The following is a 23,760-nucleotide window of genomic DNA, read 5'->3' as shown; positions in this document are numbered from 1 at the left end:
AATTCCCCAGTTTATATATTTCCACTTTAGTTGTTTTATATATTTTACTTTACTTTTTATACTCCATGTATGGCATTCTAACAAGCTAATTTTCTTAGAATAATAATATCATGTTAAGTAAAAATCCATTTCCTTTTCCAAACCTTCCAGACCAAATGGTTTACACAGTAAGATATCGCTGTGGTCAGCAGCTCGCAATTGAAGCCCCTGTGGATGCAGATTTGGTTAGCACTGTTCCGGAATCTGCTACACCTGCTGCTCTCGGTTATGCAGGAAAGGTATTTTCTTTGGACATGCAGTGAAATGCTCTTGTAGCACTGAAATTAGAAATCCTTGTATATAAAGAGAAACTTACCAACACATTGTAAGGAGAAAGAAAATGCTGGGTCCTTTACAAGAGTTATTTTCCAGCCTTTTCATTCAATGGCCCTATTTTAGTGGAGTCCACCCAAAGATTAGCAGAATGATCCTCTTCATTTAAAAAGATAACATCATGAATATATATAGAATTTAGTGGTAATATTTACTTATTAAAACCTATTTCTTGAAGTACCCTGGTATATTTGTTCCCTATTTAGTATGGGTGATAATAAAGCCATTTATGTTCATTTTGTGTAATGTTTTTAAATTTATTTATTATTTTAAGCAGGCTCCACGCCAAGCACAGAGCCCAGTGCAAGGGTTCGAATTCACGACCCTGAGATCAAGACCTGAGCTGAGATCAAGGGCTGGTCGCTTAATCGACTGAGCCACCCAGGCTCCCCTTTTTTCTTAAACATTTTTTTTTTAATGTAATATTTTTAGTACTATGCTTAATTGCATTTTTCATAACCAGGTAGATAATATAACTATAGTGATCCTGGGGTGTCCGGCTCAGCATTCACTAGGTTGAAAAGTTTAGCGTATTCGTTTTTAAAAGAAATAATATACATACATTTTAGGTTAGTATTACCTTGAAAGATGGATAAATCCCTGCCTGCCCCCTCAGAAAGTATATCCTTTGCATACTGGTTTTAATTCATTTCTTGCTGATAATTTTTAATTGCTGTGAATTTTTCTGACAGTGATTTATTGTTGTCATGTCTTCACACGCTTAGTGTTCCCTTCCAGGACAGAGAAATATTTGTTTAAAAGCATTATAACTCCTGGCAAAATGAATTGGTTTTCCCACTGAGTATATTACTTTGAATGATATTTCTTTTTTGCCTGTTTTCCCTACAATTTAAATAGTGAAGGAAAATTGTAATCTGTTACTGGAGAGTTCAGAATAGCAATTTCAGTTGTTTGTATACATATAACGGAAGCATGACCTAGAGAAAATAGGAACTTAGGGTTCTCTATTGCTGCTCATTGTCCTTTTATTTCTTGTCTATCAGTGTGGGCTTCCATATGTGGAAGTGCTATGTAAAAACCGGTATGTAGGAAGAACCTTCATTCAGCCAAACATGAGGTTAAGACAGCTTGGTGTTGCAAAAAAATTTGGAGTATTGTCGGACAACTTTAAAGGCAAAAGAATTGTTCTTGTAGATGATTCAATTGTAAGAGGCAATACCATTTCACCCATAATCAAATTGCTCAAAGAATCTGGTGCAAAAGAGGTAAGTAATATTAAAACATATCCTAAAGTACTGATAATTAACAACAGGATACTGGCAAAAAAATTGCAATTTAGTACAGTGAATGAAAATGGATAGTTCAATATAATAAATTGTCATCTTTCATATAAGTTGGTTTAGTAATAACTGTGCAGTAACTTGGAAAACATGTATGTAATTTTAAAAACTAAAACCACAAAATAGAGTGCTTTTTAAATTTTTAGAGTATTTCTCTTTTTGAAGATGCAGAACAAATCCTAGTGTAATAAATTTGCCACATTGGGTTATATTTTTAAACCTCAGAGCTTATTCTAACTCTAAATATCTCAGTAATTCAAATTACAGAAGTGATTTTAAAAAATAAAAATTACAGAAGAGATGTAATTTACAACTAATAGTTGAATGGATTCAAAAAAAGTTTCTTGTAGGAGAAAGTGGCATGGAAAGCAGTGGCAATCTTTATACAAAGCTTTAAAGGTAATTGTAATTATGATGGACGCCTAGGCGGTACGGTCATTTCAGAGTCTGACTCTTGGTTTCCACTCAGGTCATGATCCCAGGGTCATGAGATCAAGCCCGGCCTTGGGCTCTGTGCTCAGCATAGAATCTGCTTGAGATCTCTCCCTCTCCTTCTGCCTCTTCTGCCCTGCATGATTGTGTGTGTGCTCTCTCTCTCTAAAAAGTAAATAAATGAATAAAAAAAAAAGTGCAATTATGAGTTTCCAACTTTTTTATGACTGTTATTATGATTATGATAATCTTTTCAGATTTTTTTTAAGAGTTTGTGAGTGTGTGAGGGGGTTGGGGCAGAGGGGGAGAGAGAGAGAGAATCTTAAGCAGGCTCCATGGGGAGCATGGAGCCTGAATCGGGGCTCAGTCTCATGACCCTGAGGTCATGACCTGAGCCAAAATCAAGAGTTGGACTCCTAACTGACTGAGCCACCCAGGCGCCCCTTACACGATTATTCTTAAAATGCATGTCAAAATAATATGTGAAAATGATTTCTTTTCAAGGTACACATTAGAGTGGCTTCACCACCAATTAGATATCCATGCTTTATGGGAATAAACATACCAACAAAAGAAGAGCTTATTGCCAATAAACCTGAATTTGAACATCTTGCAAAATATCTGGGTAGGTATTAAAATTTCTATAAACTTTATTTATTAACAGAAAATCCAAAGCTTGTCAGTCTTTACACTTGTAATAAAAAAAACAGTGTCCAGTATTTGTTAAAAATACATGTTGTATGACATGTTGAGCCAATATTGAACACTGTTCTGAATAATGAGAGTGCCTGGTGTATATAGACACCCTGGTAAGTGCTGTATTGGAGACCTAGGCCAAGGTGAGATCAGGTGGAAAGGAAGAAAGGCTTTCCAGGTAGAGGGAACTGCAGGCATATCAGTTAAAGCCTTACAAAGATCAGATCCCAAGAAAAAAACAATTTTACCATAGATTCTAATAGAATAATTTGGATGTGGGTACAAATCGAAAAGTGAAAAGCTACTCTAGAGTTATCTTTAATAATGAAGTCAGCAGACTTGGAGATCTAGGTTATCCTGGATAAAACATTTGCTTTTCAAATTAGGTGAGATAAAGTATTTAATTATCACACAGATGTTTAGCCAGTGTACCTTGGTACCTCTACACTGCTTGATTATGGCTGGTGCTTCTTTTGACATGCCTGTGCCTTACCAGTTAAATATTTTGAGTATCACCCAATTGATATCTTATTGTGAACATTTACTCTTTGCCAGGAACATATGTATATTATTGTAATAATATCGCAGCTACTCTACAGTTAGGCCACGTTTCCCTTATCTTATAGATGAAACAATAGACTTAGGAAAAGTAAGTGACCTTGAGCTTATATTTGAACCCGGATTTTCCTGACCTCAAAGTCTATTTTCATTATCAAGAAAATTACTCCCGAAACTTATTGAATCCATTCTAGATTTGAAACCTCCACTGTTATTTTAAATTATATTCTCCCTTAAATTCCAATTTCGTATTTTAAAAAATAATAAAGGCCCAGAGTTTTATTGCGTATTTCTTCCTTCCCCCTCCCCCTTTTAAAGAAGCTAAAGGAGGAATTTTTATCCTGGCTTGAGTTTTTCTCTTTGTAACTGTCATTTTTTGAGGCATTTCATCCTTTCTAAAGGAAGTGTAATGTCCTTTTCCTTTTTCTTTTTTTCCTCCTTTAGGAGCAAACAGTGTTGTATATCTGTCAGTGGGAGGACTGGTTTCATCTGTACAAGAAGGGATAAAGTTTAAAAAACAGAAAGTGGAAAAGCAGGATATTATGATTCAAGAGAATGGGAATGGTCTGGAATGCTTTGAAAAGAATGGTCATTGTACAGCTTGTCTCACTGGAAAATACCCTGTGGAATTGGAATGGTAGCTGGTAGGGACAGATAAGATTTTTCAAGATATAAAGTTGGTCAAGAAGTTTTAGTGGTGGTTAATATCCTATCCATTTACTGTTACTCCCTTGAAACGATGTAAAATGCCACACGCTTATGTTTACCTTTATAAGTTTTGAGAGTTCTGAAAAGAGTACCAAAGTGCTATGCTTTCCTTAACAATCCTAGATAAATATTTTGGTGTTATCTAGGAATTTGGATGATCCTTTCAGTTTTATTTAGTAGTTTAGTACTTTGAGGCTACCACTTCTGAGATCATATACATATAATTTCGCATCAGCAACAATAATGCAAAGAATAGGTAAATTTCTGTTTTAGTGAGGATTGTCAGGCACTATACCTTCCCACAGATTCTTAGAGAATTTTGTGGAATGTTTCTTGAAAGTTATTGAAATTCAGTTGTGGAATATTTTCATGATTGAAACCTTGCTAATCGTAAATAATACTGCAACATTGGTGTTTCTTTTGTTTTTTGTTCTTTTTTTTTTAACGCACAAACATCAGCTAGCCTTTTTTTACCTGGTCAGAGAAGGTGGGGTACGTGGCATTTGCCAGGTCCATGCTTTAAAGAGTTTGCAAGAGGTTAGACTAAGGTGGTGTGATGTAAACAGGACATGAGTTAAATATAACATTTCATGCAAACCTTGAATCCATTATATCCCAAAAGTGTCAGGCTCTTGGAGTTCTCAGTGTGGTTTTGACCTTGGCTTCCCTGTGTAACAAAACTTAAAACAAGAACAACAAATACATACCTTTTTGTGCCTCACTTTTCCCGCCTGTGCAATGGGGTACTTATATTACAAGATTAAATAATTAATAGGAATGTGAAAAAGTGTCATACTTTTGGTGGTTAGAGCCATCATTTCACCCCTCAATTTTAAGATAGTGCATGATTATTAGTTTTTGAAATGTTGGCTGTTATTCTGAAATTGAGATTTCATTATGATGAAGGGAGACGGTTTAGCAATGCTTTGCCACCTGTCTTTGAGATGTCTTAAAAATGATTCTAAAAACATGTCTGTGGAAGGTGCTTTCCTACATTTGATTATAAAGTACATTTGATTCATACTACTTAGTGCCCTTATAGTATAAACCCAGCAAGTAACCTAGTACATTTGAAGTAAAAAATTTTTAGATTCTAACAACCCTTTTATCCTTATGAATTATATTTTCTTTTAATGAACTGCTTGATCATTTGCAAACATATACACATATGTATGTATAAATATATATACATAGTTGCAATTAAGTGATCAAGTAGAAACATTGTAGGGGCCAATTTTGCTTAAGAATCAAGGTGACAACTATTTCGGAATTAGCATGCCCATCTAATTCTAAGCATCACCTTATCACTTTTCTACTTTATTCTATTGGGATTGAACAATTTTTAAAAGTGTTTTCTTGTAACATCTGAGATTTAAAATATTAAGTTGACCTGCCCCCAACCCCTGTTTATGTAAGATTTTTTAAAACATAAAAGTGTTTGTTTCTGTGTTAAGTTACCTTAATTTGATGTATATAGTGTCCAAATCCATTTAGAAATTTAATATTTATTAATAACTGAAATCTTCTGTCTTCATTTGGTATATAGTCTCATATGTTATATTATGGCAGGCCAAGATAAAATCTTGACAGCTCTTTAAGCCCATGCACAGCAGGCAGCAGCAGGTCACATAACCTTGTGGCAGTGACATAAGCAAATTGGCATTTGAATAAAGCCCTGGGACCATTTGAGTATATAGCCTCTTGTCTTAAATGTATTCCTCATGTCAGCATGGAGGAGGCAAGACCTGTGGGTCAATTTTGAATTGGCCTCAGTTACATTTGATTTTTAAAAACAAGAGACTCAGGGAAAGTACTAAACCAAAATCTCTGATTTGACTTTTGTGTTTTCCATAGTTTTTGTCTCCCATTGTTTTTATTTTGTTTTACTGAGATGCTTTTATAAAGGATTAAGGTACTGTGAGAGTTTGGTAATTCTACAAATTTCTTAATGTTTCTCCATCATGACCTTTTATTTCCCAAGTTTCTGAAGTCTGAATTAAATTACAGTTTTATACATATACTCAAATGTTGTTTAACTGCTTTAAATTAAAATAAGCAGAGTATTGAAAATCACAAAGATGAAAAATGTGTTTTCACAGGATCTATCTTGTTGTGAATTAAACTAAGCCTACTTTTTTGTGACTTCATTGTGATGCGTTGGTGACAAATACATGTAATAAGTATGTTTAAATATGTGTGTTTGCTTTTTTTTAATAGTGACCTTTAGTTAGTGCATTATGATGAATAGCACAGGAATAGTCACATCCAGGCTCCCTTCTTCACACCAGCTAGTCAGATCTTATTTCTCTGATCCAGACATTGCAATAAATAGGCCATTGCTTAGGAACAGAAAAAAACTCCTGGCTGAGTAGAAAGGACACATAAAGTTATTTAAAATGTAATGCTAAGTAAGCACTATAAGAGTAGTAAGTTGTAAGTAGTAAGTAGTAAGTCTGCAGAAATACTAGTGGGAATGGGGAGTGTAACAGAAGAGGTGTCTTAGATTTCCAAAATGTGTATGTGTATGTGTTTGTGGTCAGGGGAATTTTTTTTTAAATCAAATTAAAGTAGGTAAATCAATAAATTGTGATACATCCAGAGAATAGAATATTATTCAGTCCTAAAAAGAAATGAGTTATCAGGCCATGGAAAGACATGGAGGGAACTTAAATGCATATTACTGAGTGAAAGAAGCCAATCTGTTGAAAGAAGCTAATCTGTGAAAGCTACCTACTGTGTGAATCTGGAAAAGGCAAAACTGTGGAGACATCAGTGGTTGCCAGGGGTCTGTGGGAGAGGAAGGGATGAATAGGAGGGGCACAGAATTTTTAGGACAGTGAAACTACTCTGTGTGATACTATAATGGTGGATACATGTCATTATATATTTTTTCCAACCCATAGTGTACATCACCAATAGTAAACCCTAATGTAAACTATAGACTTTGGGTGATAATGATGTGTCCATGTAGGTTTATCAGTTGAAACAAATGTACTGTCCTGGTGGGGGATTTTGATAGTGGAGGAGGCTATGCATGTGTGGGGGTAGGGGGTTTGTGAGAACTCTGTATTCTGCTCAATTTTGCTGTGAACTAAAACTGCTCTAAAATATAGTCTATTTTAAAAATAAACATACCAAGTCCCACCTCTAAACAAAAAATAAAATAATATATGCATATATGTTATTGCCTCTGACAATCTTGCCCCAGGGCATCACATCTCATGCCTTCTTTCTTTGGATTTCAAATAGAGCTTCGTCAACTCCTAGGGAAAGTTGCCTTCTTGTTTAAGTCAAAATGAAAATCCAAGCCTCTCAGGAAAAGCCACATGCCCCTTAGACATTTTAGACCAAGCTATAGTATGCGATGTCAACTCATCTTTTGTGTGTGCATAAATTTTCTTCTTATGTAGCTGAGAAGTTGTTAGATGGCAGGAACCAGTGCTTTTAACTTTTTTGGAAGTTCTCAAGATCTACCATAATACTGAACTCCTTGCACTGTGACAAAATGGAAAATGACTGCACAAAAGAGGCCCACAAGGGTCCTGTACTCTTCCTCAGCCTTTGAATTTGCTTCATTGAAAATTGTTTGGCTTCACTATTGACATTCTGATGGATATCTTCAATGGGATGATTAATTTTGTGTTAACTTGGCTAGGCTGTGGTGCTCAGTTGTTTGTTCAAACACCAGTCTAGATGTGGTGAAGTTATTTTTTAGATTTGATTAACATTTAAATCAGTAGACTTAAAAAAAAATTGATTTTAGAGCGTGAGTAGAGGGAGGGGCAGAGGGAGAGGGAGACTCTCAAGCAGACTCCCTGCTGAGCATAGAGCCCCATGCGATGCAGGGCTCAGTGTACGTGGGGCTCGATTCCATGACCTGAGCCGAAATAAGAGTCGGACACTTAACAGACTGAGCCACACAGGTGCCCCATCAGTAGACTTTGAATAAACCAGATTACTCTCCATAATGTGAGTGGGGCTCATCCAGTCAGTTGCAGGTCTTAAGAATAAAGATGGAGGTTTCCTGAAGATAGAATTTTCAAAACCCTGCCACAGTTTCCAGCCTGCTGGCCTGCTCTATAGATTTAAAATTTGACAGTCCTCACAATTGTGTGAGCCAATTTCTTAAAATACATGTATCTCTTTCTCTTTCAAACATATACTTTTATATATTTTATGTGGTATGTGTATGTTTATATGTGTTTTTGTTCCTCTGCAGAACTTTAATACAACAGACTCCCTCTTACGAACAATGGGAGCTTCCTCATCCCTCCATTCTTTCCTAGCCATCTGACAAAACAAGCCTGAGTGAACCCAACCACTAATTTTCTCCACCTTCAACTGGGCAGCTGAGCACTGTTAAGATGAAATCATATAACACACCATTATCCCAACTGTGATGCTGCAAAGCACACAACAGGGAGCTAGCCTTGTCTTCAGGGTAGTATGATACTATGATTTATAATAAGATATATATTTGGTCTTTATCCTATTTCTAGCACAGATACCCTAAAGTCCTTGAGATTTCCTAAGTGATAAGAGCAATAAAGGTATTTTTTTTAAATAACAGTGTAGTCAACATACAGTGCTATATTAGTTTCAAGTGTACAATATAGTGATTCAACAGTTCCATATGTTACCCAGTGCTCGTCAAGGTAAGTGTACTCTTAATCCCCATCACTATTTAACCCATCCCTCACCCACCCACCTCCCCTCTGGTAACCATTTGTTTGTTCTCTATGGTTGAGTGTTTTTTGGTTTGCCTCTAATAAAGGTGTCAATATTCATAACAGATTCCTTTCAGCCGCACCTGTGTTTATGTTAATGAGGTGACTTTCTGAAAACACCTAAGAATAAGGACTCTTTTCCAGGGGAACTGACCATGTGGTTAGAGGGTTGAACTTCCAGCCCCACCTCCTTGACTTTCAGGGAGGGGAGAGGGCAGGTTAAATCAACAGGTAATGGCCAGTGATTTAATCAATTGTGCCCTCATAATTAAGCCTCTATAAAAACCCAGAAGGACGCGGGGTCTGGAGAACTTCCTGGCTGGTGACATGGAGATGCGGGGGTGAGTGGTATGTTTGGAGAGCATGGTAGCTCCATGCTCCCTTTCCACATACCTTGTCCTCTGCGTTTCTTCCAACTGGCTGTTCCTGAGTTGATTGCCTGATGGATGGAAAACCCACACACTGGAGGTAGGGTCAAGGATACTCAAAATTGTTTTTGAAATCATTTCTATTTTTAAACAACATTGGCAACTGAGATGAGGTGTGGAGGATTAGGTGAAAAGAAGTGAAATTAGAATGCATCAATAAATGCAAAGGATCAGCAAGGTTCTGGGATAGGCATTGAAACTTCTCAGGAATTAATGTAGTGGATGGGAGAAGAGTAAAAAGATAGTTGGGGAAACAGGTGCATAAGACATGAAGCTGCTCTCAAGATACTTTAGTATAAGAAGTTAAATGCAGCTGTTGATAGGTTCTGTAAGAAGTGTAAGTTACTGTTTGGGAAAGGGGTGGGCTTATACCCTACTGAAAAGCTAATATGCTAGCCTGTTACTGTTTCGTGGCAATAGACCTGAGATTCCTGGGTTGAAGAGAAATTTGTTACTCATGGCAAAAGCAGTGGCCAGAGCTTCATTGCTCCCAAGTCCCACTGGGAAGATGGAGTCAGGCAGAGATGGATGTCTGCACATGCAGTGGGTTGTGTGACAGGAAAGGAATACTAAGTTTGGGGGATTTGATTTTATAGTAAATGGAAGCAAACCTGCTCCTTGAGGAAAGACATTACCTCAGCTTTGAAGACCCATCACCCCAAACAACCCTGACAAATGACCTGAATAAAGAGCAATCAATACCTTGTGTTTTTGACATACCCAGCAAGAATTTGCAAGGACATTCAGGGTCATGGCAGTGTCCCTCCCAACAGTATGTTGGGTTCATGGGATGGTGGGGGGAGGATGGGTAAATTCTAATACAAGGCTTGAAGAAAGGCACCAAAGAGGTGACTTTTTTTTTTTTTAAAGATTTTGCTTATTTGTCAGCACGAGATTGCTCAAGCAGAGGGAGAAGCAGGCCCCCCGCAGAGCAAGGAGCCTGATGTGGGACTCGATCCCAGGACTTTGGGATCATGACCTGGGCCAAAGGCAGACGCCTAACTGACCGAGCCACCCAGGTGTCCCAAGGAGGTAATGTTTAAGCTGTGTTTTCATAAGGGATGAATGTTCGTTGAGCAGACATGGGGAGTAGAAAGGGTATTTCAGCCTGAAACCCTGCCAAAACACAGGTGTGGAAATTTGATAAGGGGTTGGAATGCTCAGAAGATTTACTAGGGTCTTATAGCTGGAGCTTCCAGGACCGGGTATGAGGAGTGTGGAGGGTAGGAGAGCAGTGGTTAACTGTAACCGATAGGGTTAGATAATGAGCCATCTTGTTTACCTTGGTAAAGAGTCTGTCATCCTGTAGGTAATGAGGGACCACTGAAGGTCTTTTTTTTTTTTTTTTTTTCTTTCTGAAGGAGGTCTTAAGCAGGAGAATGCTATGATTAATCTGGTGTATGTTTTAGAATGATCACTCCAGGTTACCAGGTAAAAATGGTGTTTTGAACATAGTCTTCTGCATTTGTTTACTCTTAAGACCCCCTGAAAATGATAGTAAAGCGATATAAGAGTCCTAAACTCTCAAGGATAGAGGAAAAGATTCTGGAGTCAAAAGCAAAGGGCTCAGCTGATTTGGAAAAGCTAAATTCTAAACCAGCAGGAAGCAAAGCCAATAAACAAATCCTATTTATATGACGGAACCCCTTAAGAAACAGAAGTTGGCTTCTGGAAAGGGGTGACAAGGGTAACTAAAAGGATTGGAAGTTCATTTAGGAATGAGTTCTATCCTTATGCCACTACCCATCACCCCTGTATAGCCTAATTCTGAAGGCCGCTGTGTTTGGGAGAAAGTAAAAAAAAAAAATTTTAATTTTTTAAAGATTTGAGAGAGCATGAGCTGGAGGGGCAGAGAGAGAAAGAATCTCAAGCAGACTGTCCACTGGTGGAGAGCTTGATCTGACGACCCTGAGATCATGACCTGGGCTGAAACTAGGAGTTGGACTTAACCAACTGCACCACCCAGGTGTCTTTTTTTTTTTTTTAATTTTTAAAATCTTTTTTAAAAGATTTTATTTGAGAAAGCGTGCATGACTGGTGGGGGAGGGGCAGAGGGCGAAGCAGACTCCCCACCCAGCAGGGAGCCCTCAGAACCCTGGGATCGTGACCTGAGCTGAAGGTAGACTTAACTGACTGAGCCACCCAGGTGTCTCTTCTTAATTTTAAGTGGGCTCCACACCCAGCGTGGAGCCCAATGTGGGGTTTAAACTCTTGACCCTGAGATCAAGACCTGAGCTGAGATCGAGTTGGACACTCAACCGACTGAGCCACCCAGGTGCCCCTAAAACAATGTCTTGGGGCGCCTGGGTTGATCAGTTGTTAAGCGTCTGCCTTCCACTCAGGTCTTGGTCCCAGGGTCCTGGGATCAAGCCCCACATCGGGCTCCTTGCTCAGCGGGAAGCCTGGTTCTCCCTCCCTCTCCCACTCCCCCTGCTTGTGTTCCCTTTCTTGCTGTGTCGCTGTCAAAAAAATCTTTAAAAAAAAAACCCACAAAAACAATGTCTTCATATTGGAGGATATTAGGCACTTGAAATAGAATTAAGTGATAAATTTTATACTCCATTCTGAGACACACACCCCGAAACATACACCACAGCCCTTTTCTCTCAACTTGATTTTCAACAAATTGTCCCACAGACTGTTTCCAATCAAGTTTTAAATGTCCCACTTTTAAATATGTGCAGATAATGCATGACTACCAGACACCCCAGGAAGCCTCTAATATGAAAGAGTCCAAAACCAACAGAAGAAAAAGTAGATTGTACAAGGGGGAAAACAAATAAAACTGTCATTAATATCCGAGTTGAAAGATTATAATAAAACCAACATCACTCTAGCAGCAATTTATTTTTTTTAAGATTTTATTTAATTTGACAGACACAACGAGAGAGGGAACACAAGTGAGGGAGAGGGAGAAGCAGTCCTCCCGCTGAGCAGGGAGCCCGATGCGGGGCTAGATCCCAGGACCCCAGGATCATGACCTGAGCCGAGGGCAGACGCCTAACGACTGAGCCACCCGGGCACTCCTCTAGCAGCAATTTAGAGTTAGAGCCAAGTGAGGCGAATAGGCTTTCAGGAAAAGCTGACCAAGAAGACCTCAACTAAGGTAGCAGTAGCAGAAATGAAGATGAGAGCATTTTAAAAAATGCAGATTGTAGGCCCCTCAGAAAACTAATTCAGAATCTGTGGGGATGGAGGTTCAGGAATCTGGAATTTGTGTTTAACATCACCATAGGTGATTCTGATGTAGTCAGCTGACTTTGAGATCGAGGAGTGGAGACATAGGGTCTAATTGGTATAGGAGGGTAAAGAAAAAGGGGGTGGTATCTAGGTTTCTTTGCTGGGTGGATGATGGTGTCATTCTCAAATACAGAAACGTTGGGGGACACACCCTCCCCCCCAAATCGTTTGAGTAGCCTGTGATATATCCTGGTGAAACTATCCTGAGCAGATGGAGCTATCTCTTGCTTGGATTACTGCTAGTTTCTTGCCACTGACCCCTAAGGGCAGGAGGATATCCTGTGACTTTTCATATATAGTTGTCAATGCTGCGCGGTCTTCTCAGTCTTTAAGCAAAAATTTTATTTTTAAAGATTTATTTGATAGAGACACGGAGAGGGAACACAAGCAGGGGGAATGGGAGAGGGAGAAGCAGGCCTCCCGCGGAGCAGGGAGCCCAATGCGGGTCTTGATCCCAGGACCCTGGGATCATGACCTGAGCCGAAGGCAGACGCTTAAGGACTGAGCCACCCAGGCGCCCCACAGCAAAACATTTAAAAACCTGATCACTTCCTCTGCTATTGCAGAGTAGCTTTAAAATAACACTATTATTTCCCTTGACATCTGTAATAATTTACATGTCTCCAACTGTAATAACTTGGAAATCAATTGTTATTCAGGCGTATAGCTTAGGTAACTCTCCACCCCATTTTATTTATTGCTCCTACTGAAAGCTGAAAATTTCTTGCTCATCGTTTAAATCTGTCTCTTCCAGTTAAAATGTCAGCCTAATTATGACAGGGACCACTTTTGCAGGCTTCATCACGGCACTTACAATCTTCCAAACTACATTTCTACTCTGAGAAATTGTCAGATGGATTAAGTCCACTTACTATTGCATTTCACAGCTATTTCACCTTCTTTCACGTCAAACCTAGACAGTATCTTTCCACTTTATGGGCTCCGAATTAAAGTATCTCGCCTGAGTTTAAGTATGAAAGGGCACAGCTCTAAGCTGCTCCAAAGTCTATGCAAACCCTGTCCAAAAATCCAGCGTGACCACAACAGGTGTTTGAGTTGAGAGTAGTAGGCGAAAACACTGCCAGGTCTTGCCCAAGTTGACGAAAGCCTCTTCGGGCGGGGGCGGGGCTTTAAGACACTATCTGCCCCGGTCGCTGGAGCTGACGTCAACGCAGCGACGCAGAAGATTACGGGAGACCCCGTGCCTCTCAGATCCCGGCGGCCAGTGCGGTGGGTATGCCTTACGGCTTGCGGGTAACTGTTTTTTTAAATGTGTTTGGGGGAGGTTCTGGGTTCGGGCTTTTGGAGGGTCCGGATGGGCTAAAGCCTCTGCAGCAATCGTCAGGCCTTCTGAGTCTCGCAGGAGGCGGTATCCAGCAGGGACTTGTGTGAGGGAAGTGAAGTAGGGTGAGGCCTCGGGTTGGCTGTGCAGATTGGTTCAGCCTCAGGGCCACCGCCTCGCCTGGGATGTGTGTCCGTGGCGTCCGGCAGGTTGGTGTCCTGCAAAGACTAAATTGACCTGTGTGATCTCTCCAGAGTTACCCAGCCTCAGACCCTCGGCCCCTTCATTCTGAAGGAAATAAATCTCCACCTATTTGCTAGTATGGTTTGGAAGAGCAAATGAAAAAGCGTTGTGGGAACTACCGAGTGCATTGTTATTAAATGTAGTTGCATAATGTAAATTAAGCCAATGGATACAGCAAAATAAAGTTTCTAGATTATTTAATTGTCTTTAAAATAACTGATAACCTAGGAAGAGAAACCCTTGGAGCGCGAGAATTTGTTGACACTCTTAAGACCTTTGTTAACTTCATAAATAGCCTCTACTGTTACAAATGAAGTAGCGAACATCTTAATGATTCCATTACATATAAAATATGCTTACCAGATTTGCTCCCCACCCCAGTGAGGTCTCAGAAATGTTTGGTGTCCAATAAGTATTTTTTTAAGTATTTTTTTTATTGGAGAGAATGTATTTGATTGTTAAAATAAAAACCTTATGCAATAGATCTTAAGTCTCTGTAGCAACCACTGGGAAGCTGGCAGTTAAAAGTAGAAAAACATCTGAATTACATAGATGTGTGGTGAGTGTTGTAATTTGTCATAAAAATGGTATTTTTTAAAGTTAACTTTATAAACTTTCCACTTTGATGTCAAGTATTTTGGAGTATAATAATCAGAATGTCTTCATGTGGAAAATTAATGGCTATAATTGTTTTTGCATTAAAATGCATTTTGGGGGGATACATACAGTATACTGTTTTTGTGAAAATGCCTTATAGTGTAAGCCATTTGTCTCTCTAGCAGGAGAGTGTAGCAGAAGATATCCTTCTGCACTGACTATACCTCCTGTGAAAAACACATTTGGCATAATGTGTGCTATGGACAGTCTTTATATAATCATTTGTGTGTATGAGGAAAAGTTTAAAATTTTTATCTTGTACATTACAAAAGAAAATATAGAAATGCTTATTAAAAACTAAGTACCACAGTTATGTTTTTAAATTTTATATTTAGATAATGTGGCATTTTCAAACCTTATGGGTCTCAATGGTGGTTCATTTTGCTCTCTTTAGGAATATTTTGTTTACTAATTCATATAAATTAAATGATATAGATAAAAGTTAATTTTATTTTGAATCAGTGAAATCAGTTCTAATATGTATGCACAAGTAAAAAAAACTGAAGTAGGCTACTTGGTAAATCTTACCTGCTTTTGAAATACAGAAAAAGTTCACAGAAGAGAAAAAAAAATCACCCTTATTTTCAAGGAAATACTAGCAGTTATTTCTTCTAATTCGATGATCCCTAAAGTTTTTTTGATGAAATACTATTTAAAATCTTTATATTTTTATTGAGAAGTCCAGACAGTACTGTATTGATACAGTGCTTTGAGTTGTAATACTATAGTTTAAATGAGTTTATTGGCAGTTTAAAAAGAGAATAAAGAGGTTATTCAACATTTATAAAAGTGACTTCATGTGACCTCTGAAGTATTATAATAAATAATATAGTTTATATATAGTGGACTAAAATTGGGTGGATTTAGGTAGTTTTCTTTTTCTTATCAAAGGTTTGTTTTGCTGTCACCTAAGTTCAGTTCCTAAAAGCACAGTTTATTTGCGTTAGTCTTTTGTGCAGGATTTTAACCACTTAATCTGGAACGATAAAGAAAAATGAAAAAAATTAAGCATGTAGTGCTTTAAATTGAGTTTTATTGGTTAACTTTTTGTTTTTTCCCATTGGGGGCAGTTGAGAGAGACTACATATGTACCTGTTTCATTCTCCCCTGTGTATACCGCTCCTCTCCCAAATTTTCTTCCAGCACCGACCCAGTATTAGGTCATCGGTATCAGATTAATTTTCAACCTCATTGTTCTCACCACAGACCATTTCTGGGTTCTGAGATTAATGTTTTTGATATATTTTTGTGAGGAATGATTTATGTAGAAGTTTCTCTCTCCCTTTCTCATCCTACTAGTTTCCCTAAAACTCCCTGTCCCCATAATATTTCTGTATATAGGTAGAGTTCTCTGCTGCCAATGATGTTTAGAGAAACTTCAGTGAAATGACTCTTCAAGAATTGGTGCATCAGGCTGCCTCCGTTTATTCAGATAAAATAGCTGTATGTTTTGATGAGTGTAACAACCAGCCTCCAGTTTATTACACCTATAAGACTGTGGTTAATGCTGCTTCAGAATTATCAAATTTCCTGCAATTACACTGTACCTTTCATGGAATTCGGGAAGTTGGTCTCTACTGCCATCCTGGGATAAACTTACCCTCTTGGATTTTAGGGTAATTGTTTTAATATTAAATTTTTAGTTTTCTAACCTATAATTCTTTAATACATAGACTCTGTTGTAACTTACTATTCTGTTTACTATTTTATTTTTATGTATTGCTTGTTAGATTTTAGGCTGAAGGAATTCATATTTATCCCAAGATTATTATTATTCTTAAGGATTTATGAAATTCTTAAAGATTTATTTGACAGAGCACAAGCAAGGGGAATGGGAGAAGCAGACTCCCCGCTGAGCAGGGAGCCCAATTTGGGGCTGGTTCCCAGGACCCCGGGATCATGACCTGAGCTGAAGGCAGACGCTTAACCAACTGAGCCACCCATGTGCCCCTACCCCAAGATTATTTTTAATCATTTAAATTAGTTACTCTGAGTTTAGGAGAGACCAAAAGTTTTTGCTAATAGAACACTTAAATATCTCCAAAATATAAGGGCTTCATTTGTCTGCCAAAAGAAAACAGTCATAAATTCTGTTATATCAGAGAAAACAAGTATTTCAAAAATATTGTAACTTTTTTTCCCCTGAGACTGAAGTTCTAGGTACTCAGGTATTCAGTAAGTGAATGAATTAATAAATGAGAGTTTTGAATGATGGTTCATAAAAATTGAGCTATGAACTGAGGAAGACACTAATTCAAAAAATCATTTGCAAAATGTTCATTAAGTTCTAGAATATTATCCTTATATAGTGATTTCTGTACTTGGGTTCTGCAGTAAATAAGAGCTGCTAAAGAATTAGAAAAGTTGATATTCAGCCCATGGGATGTGTGTTAGTAGATTAATTGTATAAATGTAAAGCAAAAAGAGTTAAAATTTTACTTCATCCGATCATTGACAAAATTTTGAGAATTTCCTACAAAAATCTATTGTCTCCAAAGTATACCTGAAAGTGCTTTTTTAAAATTTTATTTTGAAGTAATCTTTGCATCCAAAGTGGGGCTCAAACCCACAACCCCAAGATCAAGAGTCCTATGCTCTACCAACTGAGCCAGCCAGGTCCCCCACCTCAAAATACTTTCAGTTAAAACAACTAACTAATTTTGGATCTTTATTGCCACTTAAAAATCAGTTTTAAAGTTGTTTCCCTCCCCCTTAAGGTATCCTGGATTTGGTGAAATGTCATTTTTAGTATAGATTGTATTAATCTGCATAGTAGTAAGTTACATGTGGATATTTAGCTTGTTATCTTAGATGAAGAAACAAGACTGCTTCCTGTTTGGTATTTTAGTAGTAGTGTTAACCGAGTATATTCTGTAATACATTAGCTTTAAAAAATCTTGGATTTCTGTATATTAAGTGATAAAAATTTAATAACGGATATTCGGTCTTAAAGACAAAATAAAAACTATAACCAAAGATGTGTCAACAAAAATATTGGGCATTTCTGATATAGTCAACAGTAAAGTACATAGAGAAATACTTAAAGATGATTTTCAACAGATCTTCTATGCTGACTCTGTACTGTTTCTTTAGAATTCTCCAAGTCCCTGCTGCTTATGCTCCTCTTGATCCAGATTCACCACCAGCATTATCAACTCGTTTTATGAAAAAATGTAATCTAAGTTATATTCTTGTTGAAAAACAGCAAATTCATGTAAGTGTATTTAAATTGGGTTTTTTTATGTTATGTTTATTTTTCAGTTGAAGATGTGTGTCCGTCCACGTCCACCTTTTCTAACTCTGCAGTTTTTCAGTGTCAGCACTGTTGACATTTTGGGTTGGGTAATTGTTGTGAGGAGTGTCCTGTATATTATAGGTTGTTTTAGCAACATCCCTGGTTTTGAACCCCTGGATGCCAGTAGCACCCTCCCCTCTGAGTTGTGACAACCAAAATTGTCTCCAGAAATTGCTAGATGTCTCCTGGAGGCACCCTTTACCCCCTACATTCTGTTGAGAAACACTGCTCTATAGCATGAATGTGTGTTCTAGATGTATAATAAGGTACTGCATTGTTTTGAATTTCCTTTCTCTATCCAAAGTTGTTACTATACTAGGAAAATTTTATAATACTTGCCGCAAATATAAAAGATGTTTCAATTTACAGTGGTTAGCAACATTAAAAAATTATAACCAGGCTTAAATTTTGAAAAAAAGATTAGCACTTAGACCAGACTTCTCTGGAAAACTAAGTTTAATTTTTTAAATGCCAACCAAATACCTAGCCAAGGAACACTGCTTTATGGGTAATATTTGGTGTTAGGTGTTCAGCAAAATGCATCCCATGTTTTATTATTTTATTTGTAAAATATTTTTACCAAAGAAATAGAACATTATAGAACATATATGTAATTTAGCCCGTTTTTACCCTTTTCCTATCTGAACCAATTTATATTTGACGGTAACTTAAATACATCCCACCTATGTATCTGTATGTGTGTGCATCTCTATCTGTATATATAACAAAAAATATCAAGAGCTTGAGATATATGGAGGACTTCCTAGAGAATCACGGGTATTAAAGTCTCTAGAAAGAGACAACTGAGGTATAATAGACTACATATAATGGGTTAATATTCTCTAAATAAACCTAATCGTGTCTAGTCAAAAGTTTTCTTCTCAAATTGGTTATTTCTTTGCTGATGTAAGCAAAACTAAAACGGATGTGACATTTTTCTTTAAGATTTTTATTTATTCAACAGAGAGAAAGAGGACACAAGCAGGGGGAGCAGCAGAGGGAGAGAGAGAAGCAGACTCCCCACTGAGTGAGGAGCCCGATGTGGGGCTCGATCCCAGGACCCTGGGATCATGACTTGAGACGAAGGCAGACACTTAACTGACTGAGCCACCCAGGCACCCCGACATTCATTTTTCTTAACCTTGGTGAAAGTTTTATAAAATAGGTGGTTGGATATGAGAATTGTCAGTATCAGGTATTCTTTCTAATTGCTTATAAGGAGTTGGGCACATAGAAAATCCCCTAGAAAGTACCTTGCTTCCTGTTCCATGACTTTGATGTAAGTGTTCCTCTTTAACACATGAGCAATCAAATATTTATTGAGCATGTATAATATGCTCAGCATCCACTAGAGCAGTGGTTCTTAGTTTTTTACAATGCTGGCAGTAGGGGCACCTGGGTGGCTGAGTTGGTTAAGTGTCTGCCTTCTGCTCAGATCATGATCTCAGGGTCCTGGGATCGAGCCCCGCATCGGGCTCCCTGCTCGGCGGGAAGCCTGCTTCTCCCATTCCCACTACCCCTGCTTGTGTTCCCTCTCTCGCTGTGTGTGTCTCTGTCAAATAAATAAATGAAATCTTAAAAATGTTTTTGAGGTTTATTGGACATACAATAAAAATCACCAATTTTATGTGTATATTTTGATGAGTTCTGACAAATGTAAAACAGGAAGGTGGTCACACCACACCTGACCCCTAATATACAACAACAAACGAACAAAACACTATAGGGTCTTTGCATTGTGACCTTCTCTCATTTCTCTTATTCCTTCATTTGTCTTTTATAGTAATTTCTTTGATGTGAAAACTTATGTTTCATTAAGCTGCTTTTTATCAACCTAAAAAGGTATATTCAAAGGAACCTCACTTTTAGCATGTAAAAATTGAATTTAACATCTTTTTATCCAAATTAAGTAAATCTGTATTAATCTGTTTCCATCTACCAAATACCTGAGCCAGAAACTCTGCCATCTTCTTAGGCTCACTCTGTATCCAGAAAGTTACACAACCCTATTGACTTGCTCATAGGCTCTGTCTGTCCACTCTTATTGCAGTAGACTAGTTCAGGCCTTATATGCATATCCCAATTGTTGCAAAAGTTTCATTAGAAGACCCTCACTTATCAAAAATCTTAACAGTCTATCCTTGATGGAGTAAAGTCCAGCTTATGCTCTTGCTACCTTCAGTTGGATCTCATTGCTTATAAGGTGCTTATAAGGTTAAGGTGTAAACTCCTTAGTATTGAGTATATACAAAGTTATTAAGGATAGCATCTCCTCTTCTACTTATAGTCTCCCTCTCCCCCAATTCTTCAACTTATTGGAATGGTTAACATTCTCCACAACATTAGCTTTCTTGGGTCAGATACTCTGCATAATAAAGTACTCCTCTTTATTTGGACAAAAGCTTCTTATAACCCAAATATTACATATGTAGCAATCTCAGACCTTCCAGACAGTTAAATTCAGTCTCCTCTATTCCCATTAACATTTCAAGCATATTCATTGTCATAGTTGCCCTACAGTGGTATGTTTTTATGTCTTTTTATTTTGAAGGTGACATTGAAAATAAAGACAGCACTATATTCTTGCAGGTTTTTTTTTTTTTTTTTTAATTATTTGACAGACAACAAGAGAGGGAACACAAACGGGGAGTGGGAGAGGGGGAAGCAGTCTTCCTGCCGAGCGGGGAGCCCGATGCGGGGCTCAATCCCAGGACTCTGGGATCATGACCTGAGCCAAAGGCAGATGCTTAATGACTGAGCCACCCAGGCGCCCATATTCTTGCAGGTTTCTAATGTATTTTTTTAATCCCTAGTTATATAGAAGTACTCAAAACCATGTTGAAGGAGTAAATGAATACTTTGTGTTACTTCTATGTAAAAAATGTCTTTTAACATATTAAAATTGTGAACTTTGTTCCCCATGTAACAGAAATTCAAATCTTCCTATGAAATATTATTGAATTATGATACACTTAAAGAACATAATGACCTAGTGCTCTTCAGACTTCACTGGAAAAATGTTGAAGGGAACTTGATGCTAAATGACAGAAAACAGAAATATGAAAAAGAAAAAGTGACAAACAGCACAAATTCTGGGAACAGCAATGAAGAAAAGTCAGACGAGCACATGGATGTGAGGCTAAAGCATTGCCTGGCCTATGTTCTCCATACATCAGGCACTACAGGGATACCTAAGATTGTCAGAGTCCCTCATGCATGTATAGTGCCGAACATCCAACATTTTCGGTGAGTTCTGTCCTTCAAATCCTTCAAAACTTGTATTTTAAAGTCAATCAGAAAGACATTATCATATGATCTCACTGATATGAGGAATTCTTAATTTCAGGAAACAAACTGAGGGTTGCTGGAGTGGTGGGGTGTGGCAGGGATGGGGTGGCTGAGTGATAGACATTGGGGAGGGTATGTGCTATGGTGAGTGCTGTGAATTGTGTAAGACTTTTGATCAAATCACAGACCTGTACCTCTGAAACAAATAATATATGTTGAAAAGAAAAGATAGTAGGAAGGGAAAAATGAAGGGGGGAAAATCGGAGGGGGAGATGAACCATGAGACTATGGACTGAGAAACAAACAGGGTTCTAGAGGGGAGGGGGGTGGGGGGATGGGTTAGCCTGGTGATGGGTATTAAGGAGGGCACGTACTGCATGGAGCACTGGGTGTTATACGAAAACAATGAATCATGGAACACTACATCAAAAACTAATAATGTAATGTTTGGTGATTAACATAAAATTAAATGAAAAAGAAAAACTTGTATTTTAAAGGGGAAAAACATTTTTTTAAGGATTTTTATTTATTTATTTGACAGGGAGAGCACAAGCAGGGGGAGTAGGAGAGGGAGAAGCAGGCTCCCCGCTGAGCAGAGAGCCTGATGTGGGGCTGGATCCGCAGGTCTGTGGGATCATGACCCGAACCAAAGGCAGACACTTAACCAACTGAGCCATCCAGGCACCCCGAAAACATTTTTACAAGTAAACTACCCCCGATGTGGCATTTGAACTCATTGCATGTTCTACCAGCTGAGCTAGCCAGGCACCCCAAGGGAAAAATTTAATTTTTATTTATTTTTAAATTATTTGAGAGAAAGAGAACAAGCAGCGGGGAGGAGTAGAGGGAGAGGGAGAAGCAGACTTCCTGCTGAGCAGGGAGCCTGACACCGGGCTTTATCCCGGGACTCTAGGATCATGAGCTGAGCTGAAGGCAGATGCTTAACCGACTAAGCCACCCAGACACCCCCAAGGGAAAAATTTTAATCTCTGTTCTTTATAACTTTTTTCCTAAAGATTCATTTATTTGAGAGAGCATGTACACTGAGTAGGGGGGAGGGGCAGAGGGAGAAAGAATCTCAAGCAGACTCCCCGCTGAGTGGGGAGCCCAACCTGGGGCTCAATCTCATGACCCTGAGATCGTGACCTGAGCCAAAATCAAGAGTTGGACACTTTACCCAACTGAGCCACCAAGATGCCCCTGTTTTTTAGAACTCTTCTTCCTAAATTGATAGTCATAAGTAATTGGGGCTCTTGTTTTGGCTATATCTAAACTTTAGTTCTTTGCAGGCTAGGACTTCACCTCTCCGATCCAGACCTGGAGCCAAACAGGGAGCAAACAAATGATGGTTGAAGCTTTGCTTCTTAATTATTAATAAGGAGGAAGTGTATTCCTGGTAGAGGTACAGCGGACATATGGGAGAAAGAAGTTTGGCTTGCTAGAGTGTAGCAGGGCAGAGCTGAGGAAGGAGTGGGAGGGCAGGAGCCATGTGACCTGAGGGGGCAGGAGCCTGGTATGCCCTGTTGAAGAATTTTGCACTTAAATCCAGTAGATGTAAAAAGATTTGCATTCATTACGTTCATTCCTGTAGCATTGTAGAATTTGGTTTGCTCATCAGGAGATGAGAAATCTCTATGAAGTCGATTCTTAGATTGAGAAGAAGGAAAGAGAAGAGGAAGGGAACCAAAGGAGTGTAGTCTTAGGAAATCAAAAGGGGAAACAAATATAGAAACTTTGTGACAAATATATTTTCATGTCATTTTAAGTCTTATATAATTAAAAACTTTCTAACAACCACATTTTAAAAGTACAAAAAGGGGCGCCTGGGTGGCTCAGTCATTGGGCGTCTGCCTTCGGCTCGGGTCGTGGTCCCAGGGTCCTGGGATCGAGCCCCACATCGGGCTCCCTGCTCAACGGGGAGCCTGCTTCTCCCTCTCCCACTCTCCCTGCTTGTGTTCCCTCTCTCGCTGTGTCTCTCTCTGTCAAATAAATTCTTTAAAAAAAAATACAAAAAAATAAGCGGGGTGCCTGGGTGGCTCAGTCAGTTAAGCATCTGACTCTTGATTTCAGCTCAGGTCATGATCTCAGGGTCATGAGATTGAGCCCCGAGTCAGGCTCTGCGCTGGGTGTGGAGCCTACTTAAGATTCTTTCTCTCCCTCTGCCTCTCTCTCTCTCTCCCTCTCCCCTCCCGAAAAAAAAAATAAAATTTAACAATACCGTATTTAATTCAGTATATCTAAAATATCAATAATGTAATCGATATGAAAATTAGGTATTTTACACTCTTTTATGCTTATCTTAAATCTAGCATGTATTTTACACTTACACATCTCAATATGGATTATCCACGTTTTTATTTTTTTATTTTTTTAAGATTTTATTTATTTATTAGAGAGAGAATGAGAGATAGCACGAGAGGGAAGAGGGTCAGAGGGAGAAGCAGACTCCCCGCCGAGCAGGGAGCCCGATGTGGGACTTGATCCCGGGACTCCAGGATCATGACCTGAGCCGAAGGCAGTTGCTTAACCAACT

The 23,760-nt window shown here is 38.5% G+C and overlaps 2 protein-coding genes across 8 annotated transcripts in view; both read left to right on the top strand.

The window, feature by feature from the left end:
• PPAT (phosphoribosyl pyrophosphate amidotransferase) overlaps positions 1 to 7,367 on the top strand; it is a 37,315-nt gene extending 29,948 nt beyond the window's left edge. The window contains exons 8-11 of the mRNA XM_027598410.2: positions 151 to 278; positions 1,377 to 1,598; positions 2,610 to 2,730; positions 3,804 to 7,367. Coding sequence (XP_027454211.1) covers positions 151 to 278; positions 1,377 to 1,598; positions 2,610 to 2,730; positions 3,804 to 4,000 — 668 coding nt within the window. The 3' untranslated portion in view covers positions 4,001 to 7,367. The remainder of the gene's footprint in view (positions 1 to 150; positions 279 to 1,376; positions 1,599 to 2,609; positions 2,731 to 3,803) is intronic.
• A 6,275-nt stretch (positions 7,368 to 13,642) lies between these two features.
• Positions 13,643 to 23,760, top strand: part of AASDH (aminoadipate-semialdehyde dehydrogenase) — a 39,491-nt gene continuing 29,373 nt past the window's right edge. For 2 of the 7 annotated variants that reach the window (XM_027597497.1, XM_027597496.1), the window contains exons 1-3: positions 16,031 to 16,260; positions 17,738 to 17,858; positions 20,869 to 21,185. In XM_027597497.1, coding sequence (XP_027453298.1) covers positions 16,031 to 16,260; positions 17,738 to 17,858; positions 20,869 to 21,185 — 668 coding nt within the window. The other 5 variants (XM_027597492.1, XM_027597491.1, XM_027597493.1 and 2 more) reach the window with 5 other exon arrangements.

Source organism: Zalophus californianus, chromosome 2 (assembly GCF_009762305.2).
Source record: "Zalophus californianus isolate mZalCal1 chromosome 2, mZalCal1.pri.v2, whole genome shotgun sequence".
Classification (NCBI taxonomy): domain Eukaryota; kingdom Metazoa; phylum Chordata; class Mammalia; order Carnivora; family Otariidae; genus Zalophus; species Zalophus californianus.
This window is presented reverse-complemented; position numbering and strand designations above follow the sequence as displayed.